Here is a 12,007-nt window from a genome sequence, read left to right as displayed (position 1 = left end):
AGGAACGAGTGCAATGGACAATAAAAAAACACACATTTCAAAGTAAAATAACTGGCTGTAGAAGTGTTTTTCAGAGAAACGAGTATGTGAACTTCACATGTTTCCTCAATATATGCAAACATATTATGGTATTTTTATGCTTTAGAAGAGTGAAAAAGTTACATACAGCACCTTTAAAGCACAAAAAGATGTGAAAGAGAACTATTTTCAGTACTCGCATGCTGTGAGAAGTTTTGTGTGTACACACATCCGAAGTGCGCACACAGACAGCACATTATATCAAAACACCGTTCTTGGAGAGTATCCTAGTAAACATATTCGGTTATGTCTTAAGTGAATGTAAACAGTTAAGAAAGAAAATCCATGTATATCTGTGCACTCAGTCTTAAAGTGATAGCAGCCTATTCCTGCAGCTGTCTGTGTTGTTAATCTTAATCAAACATCAAAAGACAAAGAAATGACTCACATACCTTTTGTAACTTTAATAAGGATTAATCCCCCAATCGGGCCAGTAGAAAAAAAACTTTAGCGTTCAGCCCCGAGAGGGCTGGGACAGAAAGTCTTTTCTGTTCTGTTGAGCTGTGAGGGGTCTGGTTAAAGGGACATTGAGATTTGGGGATGTTCTCTCTTATAGTTTGGCTTAAAGTCCATAGAGAACACACAGGGAGGTCTGGGCTTCTGGTTCAGCAGCTTTCAGAGAGGCTGTGCTTCATCTGTACTTTGTATGCGTTTCTGAGACACCCGTGTCTCCAGTATGGGGGGAAAGGCTTGACACATGTCTGCAGACCACCTTAGGCGTTTGAGCCTGAAACAAGAAAACTGCCATGATCTGATTTCATTCACTTTGAGCATTTATTTATTTGATCCGGGGGCTGAATGGGAAAAGCAGACAGTGTCACTCTCTATGGCCTCCTATATGGCCCTAAAGCTACTTTCCTAAGTTCTTTTACTGTTTATAGTCTCACATAAACTACTTGTACTTGTCTTTTTACCCAGACCCACAGCATATTTCCTGGCACGATAGTTTCGCTTCATTTTTTACTTTCAGATAGACTTTGATCTCTTCTTTTGCGGCATCACTTAGAGGCAAACACCACACAGACAACGTATTCTATGATTCCAACATAATTCCGGGTCACGATGCCTCAGGGCAGCGATGCTTCTGTCTCTCTGCTTGCTCCCTTGGCGTCAATGCGGTAAGCTTTTCTGTCCTCAGATGTGGGTGGGAGAAAGTTTTCCGAGGCCTGAGAGCATCATAAATCAAAACGTAATGTCAGATCCACACAGCTGGGCTCCCGGAGCACAATATGAGTTGCTGACATTTTAATTACTTTGTCATACATCTCAGACTGGTAAGCCTATTTTGAGGGCGTAATTTATGGCAGCAAATGAAAACAAATATTCTCTAAACCATCTTTCTGAAAGCCTGTTCTTGCCATGTTGATTAATGGTAATATCTCTCTAGTGGTCTGTCCAGTGCCTGAGAGAATTAGGTTCTGAACCCTTACCGACATGCGCACATTGTTTAACATTTCAGATGCTAGCGAATGTGTGCGCAGCCACGTCCCACTTACATGGCAGGTAAACAATATGAAAAAAATCTCCGGAGAGTAATTCGTCTTCAATTATGCCAATGACTTTTTTCCCCCCCCAGAAAAGCCATTTTCCCTTCAGTTTTCAAAACAGAGATGATAAAAAGTGATTGCCTGAGCGTATTTCAGCAAATTGATCTTTAGATTTGATTGTTTTGTATTGGAAATGGCTGGCCGGTTAAATGGTTGCTTTTTAGCCTGCCAAGCGTGTAGCCTTTTCCCAACAAATCGAAATGGTCGTCCTTTTTGAATATTTAGATTACCTGGGGCTCCTGGCACCTTTTCTAAGTGGATTAACATTTCACGTGGCTCCCAACCTGCATCTTAATACGTTGTGGGCTGATATCAAAGAGTCCTCAGGGATCAGAAACAAGCATTCCCATTATCTTTCCTGCTGTGCTTTGTTTACCAAACCACGAGCAAGGGCCATTCATCTAGACAATTGTAATGGAATCCAAACTAGCAGGACTGATCATAAAATCACTTTATACACAGGTTCCATCGATTCCGCTCGCGGCATAACCCAGGTAAGCGCTCAGGCCCCGCTCTCTCGTGTTTTACAAACCTCCTCTGGCAGTGTTACGCCGGATCACACTTGCTTCTATTAGGCCCTTAAATCATCATGAAGGTGAGCTGTTTATGTACACATCAGTTCGGAGCCTCTGATGCTTGCCAAGCCATTTCAGTCTATGCATATTTAATAATTAAAAGTCCATCAAGGCGTCCGCTCTGACCTTTTAAAGCCGCCGCTGACATCTGTGAAGGGTGCCTTTATTTCCCAGATGCAGACCAGCCCGGATCCGCAGCCAGGTGTCAGGGTGCAGACAGCGATGTAATGCATCCTCATCAGCGGCCGCCAATCTCCATCCCTCGCGAACCCCCTCCCCACCCAAGCATCCGTGGACTTTTGATGGATCTCTTTATGCTAATCTGCACTTAATCATGAAACAGCAAAAAAAGAATCAAGCTGAAACAAAGCTCGCTCTAATTACACGTCAATATTGTTCGCCGTGGAAGCGCAGACAGCTCTCTTGTTCCTACTTCTGCTGTATTTATTCATTTATTTATTTGTCTACTTGAAAATGTCTCTGAGACTTGAAGATCTTTTGTAGGGATCTGACTTGGAAATAGGTAATGACTGTGGCGCTTGTACTCGCGGCGTGTAGGAAGACGCTACAGGTCCCGCGGAGCTGAAAAACTAATCATAAGTTTCAAAGCATCCCGAGTCGTGCTCAGCCTCTCAAGGGCTTCTTCGTGGTGGTCACGCCTGAGCAGAAAGTCTCTTAGACAGCAGTGATGTGTAATTGAGGATGTCATCAATTAATCAAAAAACGAGGGAGGGGAAAGACTATGCATGAGGAGTAGGAGTCAGGGCTGAAGATATGCAATCCATGCCTGCTTTCATCTGCGGAAATAAAAAGAAAACAATTCCATCCAGCCTACGAGTCGTGGATTATCAAAGCGGCATGTTCTCCATGGCTCAGTGCCAGTTTGAGATGGTAATTTTGCCTTAAAGAGGCACAGTGAAACTGGTACCTGAATTAATTGACAGTGATACACATCTGCCACTAAGTGTCTTTCCTGCAAACTTTGGATTGATGGATGAAGTGTGACGAGTTCTGATTAATCATTAGCGCAATAGCAGCAGCTCTGATATCAGTCCACAAGTGGCTGAATCAGATAAACCCTTCTTAAAGGTATACTTCACTCAAAAAATTAACATTTTGTCACCGTTTACTCACCCTCATGAAATTCTCAGCCTGTATAACTTTATTTTTTTTTCTTCTGTTGAACACTATATCTAAAAGAAAATGCCAGTTGTTTTTCCATACAATTACTGAGGCAAGGAGGGCAAAGAGCCATCAAAGTATCTTAAAAGACCAAAATTGATGTTGTAATATATTAAAACATTTCCTCTCCAGTGAGATTGTGGTGAGCAGGATGGCCGAGGGACGTGAGAGAACGTCGCGAGGCCGGTGGTGCGATTGCTAATGAGCAGCACCTGTGAAGCACACCGGTCTCGCATCTCTCACGGAGGAGCGGAAGCATAAAGGAGGAGCGACGGAGTGCATGATCGAGAGAGGAACAGGCCTGCTTTTGTTTGTGTTTTGTTTTATTTTATTTTTTTAGCCAGCAGTCGTCCGTGAGGGGCTGCTGGCAGGTAGTTATATTTTATTTTGGGTAGCCAGCAGTTCCGTGAGGGACTGCTGGCAGGTATTGTGTTTATTTCATTTAAATAAAGTTTTAATTTGATTGTCCGCCGGTTCCCGCCTCCTTCTTCCCTGAACATTGCTACACTGGTGCCGAAACCCGGGAAGAGGGAGGAACGCGCTGTCCGAGGGTCCTCGCCGTTGTGGTGAATCCGCGGTGCCATCAAGCATGGTGCGCGAGTCGCCGCCGCTCGCCGTGGGCCGGAGATTGCTGCCGAGGGGAGGAGCAGGGAGCGGGGGACTCGCGGCCATGGACGCTCGAGGCGGGGCGCTGGGGTGAGTTGCCGGTGGGACGCCCGAGCTCGCCGCCGACCGCCTGGGAATGGAGGGGCGGCTGCCTTCCGGGAGGGAGAGGAGGAGTCACCGCCGCTTGCCGTGGGCCGGAGCCTGCTGCCATCGGCCAGTGAAGGGGAGGAGCAGGGAGCGGGGGACTCCTGCCGTCTGCCCAAGGCACCCGAGGAGCCGTCGCCGTCCACCGGGGGCGGGGCAGCGTCGAGGCGTCCAACGAGGACCATCCAGCGTCGCCGCCGGGCACCACGGAGGAGATCGCCCAGCTGGTGAGGGACAAGATGGCAGCGCGTTGTGGGAGCCGGACCAATTTTTTTTTTTTTTTTCTCTCTCCCCTCTCTCGTGTCCGTCGCTCCTCGTGCTTCCGTCTCCGTTTCCCTCGGCTCGTCGGTCCATATCCCCCAGGGATCGCCGCCGGGGGGAGGGAGTAGGCACAGCCCGGGTGTACCCCCCGGCCTGTGAGGGGTGATGGGGGTATGTGGTGAGCAGGACGGCCGAGGGACGTGAGAGAACGTCGCGAGGCCGGTGGTGCGATTGCTAATGAGCAGCACCTGTGAAGCACACCGGTCTCGCATCTCTCACGGAGGAGCGGAAGCATAAAGGAGGAGCGACGGAGTGGATGATCGAGAGAGGAACAGGCCTGCTTTTGTTTGTGTTTTGTTTTATTTTATTTTGGTAGCCAGCAGTCGTCCGTGAGGGGCTGCTGGCAGGTAGTTATATTTTATTTTGGGTAGCCAGCAGTTCCGTGAGGGACTGCTGGCAGGTATTGTGTTTATTTCATTTAAATAAAGTTTTAATTTGATTGTCCGCCGGTTCCCGCCTCCTTCTTCCCTGAACATTGCTACAGAGATCTTTACCACTGTGACGAACTTGAGAATCGAATCAGTCTGATTTGTTTATTGAACAAATATTTCTGTTTTGGTGAAATGGATCAAATGATTGGTTATTTAAAGCTGCAGTCCGGCGTTTTTCCTCTTTGTCACCATCTCTGTTCGAAATCTGCAATTGCAGTCATTCGCGGAATTATCAACTTTACGTGAGTTGTAGTTCAACACCCTCGACACGGCACAGTGCGGATGAACACAATGTTTGAGGAGAGTGTGAGGCTGTCAGTCACCGCGCCGATGTGGATACTGGCATTCAGAATCACAGATTATTCTTTTTGGAAGTATGACCAATATTAAGAACTTTCACCGGAAAATGTCATCTAAACTAGTAAGAAACATCCACTTTTGTTCTGGTTCTGACATTGCAGTAAATCGCGTTGATTAAATCTAACAATCGCTTATAAGTTATCATATCACGCAAAACCGTGCAAATTATACTTTGTTCTCAAATTTTTAATGTTAACAACGTAAGCAAGCATTGCGTGACTACATGTACTGTCCTTCCGATATGTCTCCTTGTTTTCACAAGGGTCCGTTTGCAGTCTTTTTTTTTCTGTAGCCACTCCGAAGTCCGAAGGAAGTCTTTTGCATTTTACAGCGGGTAAATCTGTTGTCACTGGTGATTGTCGTTTGAACCTTTCTGGATACGCCATCAAATTGATAAGTTTAATTATATCAAGTGCTGTGAGAAAAGGCTATAAATCTCCACCTCCAGCATCCTCACACGCAATATAGCCTACTAGCCGAGACTCCTTCTTTATGTGTACAGATGTGACGTAATGACGCAAAGACACGCTCAAATCTCCCGCGGAAATCCACCAGTATCACTGGAATTAAAAACATTATTACAAGCTTACCGTTGTGAATCGAGCTAAGGCAAGCAGATAGTTTTGAACACTGGCTGGTTATGTATTTTCTCAAATATGTATTTTGGATCATTTTTAACCCCCAAAAAAGCTAGGGACTGCAGCTTTAAAAAGATTCAAATCAAAAGAATATGTGTTTTCTCCTCGGAGGACCCTTCAGAAATCATTCTTATATGATGGTGCTCAAGGTGATGGTGCTCTTTTTTTTGTGTGTGTGATACGTCATTTGAACTATTTTTATAATACCGTTATGAGACTTCTATGCTCTTTTTATGTGAACTGTTCCTTTTCACTTTTTCCAGCGTTTCCCAAGTCTAGGTCTCAACAAACCGCTTCCTCACTTAGATACTAGCCTGTAGGTTTATTCCCACCAACAGCGGTATTTCTGTCTGTAATGACCCTTACCGCTCATTGATTCTCAGCTTGTGTCAGAATGAGGGATCAGGTGCATTGAAAACGCTCAGGGCCAGACGTGTCCCAGTCAAACCCATGGCGCAATGAGTTCATGGCAAAGCTAGTTTTATGTAACCCAATGTGCATAAGTTAGCACTAATTAAAATGCTGTCACTCTATTGCGATAGTGGAATTTGTTAGTGTACCAGACTAATTGTCAATAATGGTTTAACATAGCTGTATTTCATTCACTTTGTTACTCTCCACAGAGCCATAACATTGGAGAACCAGCTAGTGGTGCTTGCCACCGCTGCGGCGGACGCCGGGAGGTACTACGTCCAAGCTGTTAATGAGAAGAATGGAGAAAACAAGACAAGCCCATCCATCTACCTGAATGTGGCAGGTAAGTTGAGGGGCGATGCATTTCACTAGATCGTTTCTATTACCCTGCAGCTAATGTCACATGGCCAGTCATTGACGCAGCCCAGACAGAACTATCGACCAGACGTGGGAATTATGGCTTTCTGTTGTTCCTCTCCCTCTTTTGTTTTTGCCCACGTGTTGTAGGCACAGTTTAACACGCTAATTTCAGAAGCACTCGCAGGCCAGCATGCAGATGCAAGGTACCTGTAATTCCCATTCCCTCAGGGGGCCGTTTAATGTGGTGCATTCATCAGAGAGGAAGGGCATCCGTGGAATGACACAGAGAATCTGTTTGTTCTAGTGACACTCTTGGATTTGCTAGCTGAACGTTGTTTGCTTGCTGTTGTCGTAGCTGCATTGGCAGGTGCTACTGAGCATCGCCTGCTTTCACAATGCTAATGCACACATCCCATTCATGCATATACAGCCACTGACAGCCCGTCAGAGGATGCTGAGCCTTCTCAAAAAAAATTTCAATATGAAAGTTGCAACTGAATTGATACAATTTATTGTAGTTTTAATCAGTGAACCTACTAATGTGCATTACTCTGATTTGGTGCTGTTTTTTTTTTATCATGCTGACAGCATACAGGCTCTTCTCATTTGTTCAGACCAATCAAACTGAATGTTCCACTGACTATGTCATTTGGTTCTATCAAAAAAATTGGTCAAAAAGATCAAAGGAAGTAGAAATTAAATTGGCCTGCAGTAGAAATAACCAGTCATTATCAGAGTACCCTTTCAAACCAATTAGCTCTTCACTATTGCTTCAGTGCGTCATTAAGCCTGCTTGTGGTTAATGCAACAGGTGAAGAGAGGCTTTAAAAAAAAAAAATGTGGCCAAATGAATAAGAGTTCTCAACCAACTGAAAGACTGAACACCAAGGCCAGAAATAAATGTTTCATAATGAAGGAGCAGGGGCTAGAGGTGAGTCCATTCAAGATACCTGGGGTCAAATGTCTGGGGTTAGTACATTTTTAAGAAGTTTTTGAAAGAAGTCTCTTAAGAAGTCTCTTAAAACACAGTAAAAACTGTAATTTTGTAAAATAATATTACAGTTTCAAATAACTGTTTTCTAATTGAATTTATTTGTTTATTCCTGTGCTGTCAAAGCTGAATTTCCAGCATCATTACTCCAGTCTTCAGTGTCACATGATCCTTCAAAAATCATACTAATATGATGATTTGCTGCTCAAGAAACATTTCTGTAACACTTTATGTTGCACTAATATGTATGAACTCATGCACAGATAATCATGAGTTAATGTATGACTCATGAAGAACTAAGTCATTCGTAATGATTACTGCATCAGCAACTAATAAGGAGTCTACCGTTACCAAATACATATTTTTCAGGATTCTTTGATGTATAGAAAGTTTAAAAGAACATCATTTTTATATGAAATAGAAATCTTTTGTAACATTCTAAATGTCTTTACTGTCACTTTTGATCAATTTAATGCATGCTTTAAAAAACATCTTAACTGGCCTCATTGTCAGTTTGTAGTCCCAAGGTGGTGGGTGAGAGCTGGATCCAAATGCAGTGTTTAATAAATCAAGATAAAGGTACAAAATAAACTCAAAAAACCAAGGAACAGAACTGAAGATACCTCCATACATGGACAAGGCCTGAAAATAAACACAGGAAACACTGGGGTTTAAATACACAAGGGGTAATTAGAGAACAAGACACATCTGGGGAAAAATAGAGAACAATCTACAATATGACTACAAAATGGGGCATCAAACCGGAAATAACTTAAAAGACCACGCTAGGCATGTGCCGGTATCAAATTTTCATGCTGCGGTTAATTGATTGAGCTTTTATCACGGTGTATGTTATTATCACGATATTTTAATTGCTCAAGAGAAACAGATGGATTGTGGGTTTCTAAAAAAACAACAACTTGCATAACAATGTGTAATTGTGATTTTCAAAACATATGGTAACTAAACAGAATTTTATTAAGTTTAGTGACAACATGTTACAATGTTTACATGGTACAATGACTGGTAGGCTACTGTTTGTATTATTCAATTAAATTTAAACTTAGATTTGATTTAAATTTTAATTCAATATTTGACTCATTTGGATAAACATTGGGTAGGCTACAGTCAGCATGTTAATTTTTCTCAAGAAAAAATATATCTCACATAATGCTGTAAACATACAGAGAGAAATTAAATATGTGGTTTTCATTATAATAACAATTATGTAATGACAAGTAAACATATAATAAATATGTAATATAGTGCACATATTTAGCAAAATACTCCTCGCTATTTTTTCTAGTCAACTAATGTGCTGGTCATTAAAGGTGCAATGTGTAACATTTTTGAGTATCTATTAACAGAAATGCAATATGACATCCATAACTATGTGTTCAGTGGTGTATAAAGAACTTACTTAATAAACCGTAATGTTTTTATTACCTTAGAATGAGGCATTTATATCTACATAGGCGCGGGAATCCCCTTCTATGAAGGTCGCCATATTGTGACGTCATGTTTCTACAGTAGCCGAACGTGAACAAACAGCGTTTCAGAGCGCGTTTCGTCACTACCTTGAAAGAGAAGCCGCAGGAAACTAGAAGAAGCTAGTCATAAACACCGTGAGTAGTGACTTTTCCCTTGTCAGTGGTGTAAATATGTAGTTGGATTGTTTCATGTAACTTAATTCTTCTCCCTCGCTGTGTTATGGCTTTGCTATGTGGGGATAAATGTGCTGGTTAAGTTCGTGAGAGGCTAGATTAGTAGGCTACTCTTGTCATTGACCGTAAAACAGTTACAGGAATCACCAACCCGTCGATCTTGGAAGCATTTTAAGTCGATCGAGTTTTCAAAATCAGAGAAAAAAAGCCTATTGTGTGTGTAGTAAGTGGTGTCTAGGGGATGCGGAGGCGCGCGCGCTGTTACAATCATGTCATTTTTCCCGCAAGCACCTTTGGGCTCATGCGGACGCGTCGAGTTTAAACAAAGCTTTACGCTTTAACCAGCTCAGCCACAGTAACAGCTCATATTTAGCCAGCTAAACTTTTACTACCCTGTTAGAAAAAACATATAGTTGCATAGTTTCATGTGGTTCTTCTCCCTCGCTGTATTATGGGTTTGCTAGTATGTGGGGAGAATGTGCTGGTTACGTTCGTGAGACAATCAGCTGATTACTATTATTATATTATGTATTAAGACCCTTGATCCTCACCTGAAACTTTATCCATGATGTGGTTTATAATGGACTGTGGTACAGAAACTTGGTTTACGCTGGCTATTCTCTGCTGTCTCAGACTACGATGTTTGTCCCGTTTTAGCCACCGTAGCTTCTTCGAAAGGGAGGGGTGAGCGGTGGGCTGAGCCCTTAGTGTAAACACGCAACCGAACCGCTAGATGTCGCTAAAAGTCACACACTGCACCTTTAAATGGCTTTCCTGAGGTAAATGTAACATTCTGTGACATAACTGTTCTCCTGCAGGTTTATTGACCTCTTTCCGTGTTTGAAAAACACTGATTGATCGATATTATGTATGAGGCATATACCTTTCGGTAAGTTGTAATGTATCTTTAAATAAAAAGTGACAGATGATCGGTTTACTTGAACTGAGGCGCAGCGATCTGTCACAATGGACCGAACCTAAGAGCTGATTTTTTTTTTCATATCAAAAGTAACCTGCTCTGTCTAGTCTGTCGCTGTCAGTGTCCTCTTTACTCCGCAATTTTTCTCTGCGTGAGAGCATGTGAAAAGTGTCAATTGCGTAAAGCGCCTTTCAGACAGGACGCGGAATGCGTGAGAGCGTGTGAAAAGTGTTAATTGCTTAAAGCACCTTTCAGACAGGACGCGGCGCTGGCCGCTGGGTTCAACGTTGCCCTTCAGATACAACGCGATTTGCATTTGTGCATTTGGTGCATCTATAAACCTAGTAAAATCTTTGGTGAGTGGCAGTGGTGGATTATGTCATTGCCCTTGGGGAAATGGCAGCGAGCTAGAATTTGATGTGAGATGAAGGAACATTGAACTAGCATTATTTTTTCAAAACCAGATGAAACCAACTTGATGATTTGAAGTTTGTAAATGAGCAGAAGGCTGGAGGCCGCTAATAAAGAGAGACTGGCGCTGAGTTTCTATACCAACTGCAGAGTTAATAATTCAATTGAATTATGAGTTTTAATATCCTGATGAATGGAGTGCATTTAAAATAGCTTCAGTAAAAGCCTTTAGCGTGGTTCTCTCTTCATTTGCTCTTCAACAGCTTCGGTTTGCAGATTATCACATCAGATGATTGGTGTTGAATTTGTGAATGCAGTACAGATAATATACAATTGCGTTGATCATAATGAGCTTGTATCAGTGTGTATAGCTCTGTCACAGCCAGGGATTTGTTATGTTGGGATGATTTTTTTTTTTTTTTCGCTGTGGAAATTAAGCAGTTAATTAATTTCCCCATTGAAGTGCTAATTCCTCTGATATTTGAGGAACAATAGTGCCGAGCCCAGATGCAGGGGTCTATCATCATGTGACTGCACTGTGGCATTTATGCCAAAAGTCTCATTCTACACATGGCGTTCTCAGGAAGTAAACAAGGAATGACAGAGACGAGGAAATAAAGAGTATCCCTTGGGGAGTGCCCTCACTCCCTCCGAAACCCTTTTTAGTTACACTTACATACGGCAGATGAAAGCTCTTGCTGCCCTTAATGTGCGTTAAGTACAATTTAAATGTCAAGACTGCCCTTGTGGCATTTCCTGCTTTTCAAAAATTACCCAGCATTCACCTCAGAGCTGCACGGCAAGTGCTATGAATGAAGCGAAGAAAAATAACCTTTCTGAACAACCATGACCTTGGTCTTATTGCAATTAGCTGTACTAGCTTGCTAAGACAACCGTCAAATCTCTAACCCTCCGTATGAGCAATTAAATAGTAACACTAATACAGAGGGATTGAGATTTGAACACACCACTAATCCTAAGTAGTAAATGTAATATGTCCTGTACCGTTTATGCTGCATTCATGACCTCAAACCATGCTACTTGTTGAGGGAGAGATGTGCTATTACTTTTTTAAGTGATTAAGCAATTTTTTTTTTGTAGACAATAAAACAGACAAAGAAATCCCATAGATTTGCATTGAAAGACCTACAGTAAGCAATATACACAGGGGCCAGAGGTGGGCTTAAAGGGATAGTTGACCCAAAAATTAAAATTCTCTCATTATTTACTCACCCTCAAATTGTTCCAAACCTGTATGAGTTTCATTCTTATGTTGAACACAAAATATATTTTGAAGAATGTTGCCAACCAAACTCTTGGTTGATGGTAGCCATTGACTTCCAACTTGAGGGTGAGTAAATGATGA

At 42.4% G+C, this 12,007-nt stretch overlaps 1 protein-coding gene across 3 annotated transcripts in view; it reads left to right on the top strand.

Annotated features, from left to right (window-relative positions):
* Positions 1–12,007, top strand: part of sdk1a (sidekick cell adhesion molecule 1a) — a 363,622-nt gene that overhangs the window by 197,175 nt on the left and 154,440 nt on the right. For all 3 annotated transcript variants that reach the window (XM_056261644.1, XM_056261643.1, XM_056261642.1), the window contains exon 5: positions 6,506–6,639. In XM_056261644.1, coding sequence (XP_056117619.1) covers positions 6,506–6,639 — 134 coding nt within the window. The remainder of the gene's footprint in view (positions 1–6,505; positions 6,640–12,007) is intronic.

Source organism: Rhinichthys klamathensis, unplaced genomic scaffold (genome assembly GCF_029890125.1).
Source record: "Rhinichthys klamathensis goyatoka isolate OS25496 unplaced genomic scaffold, OSU_Roscu_1.1 h1tg000184l_1, whole genome shotgun sequence".
NCBI classification, from domain to species: domain Eukaryota; kingdom Metazoa; phylum Chordata; class Actinopteri; order Cypriniformes; family Leuciscidae; genus Rhinichthys; species Rhinichthys klamathensis.
The sequence above is the reverse complement of the archived record's forward strand: the minus strand, read 5'-3'. Positions and strand labels throughout refer to the sequence as shown.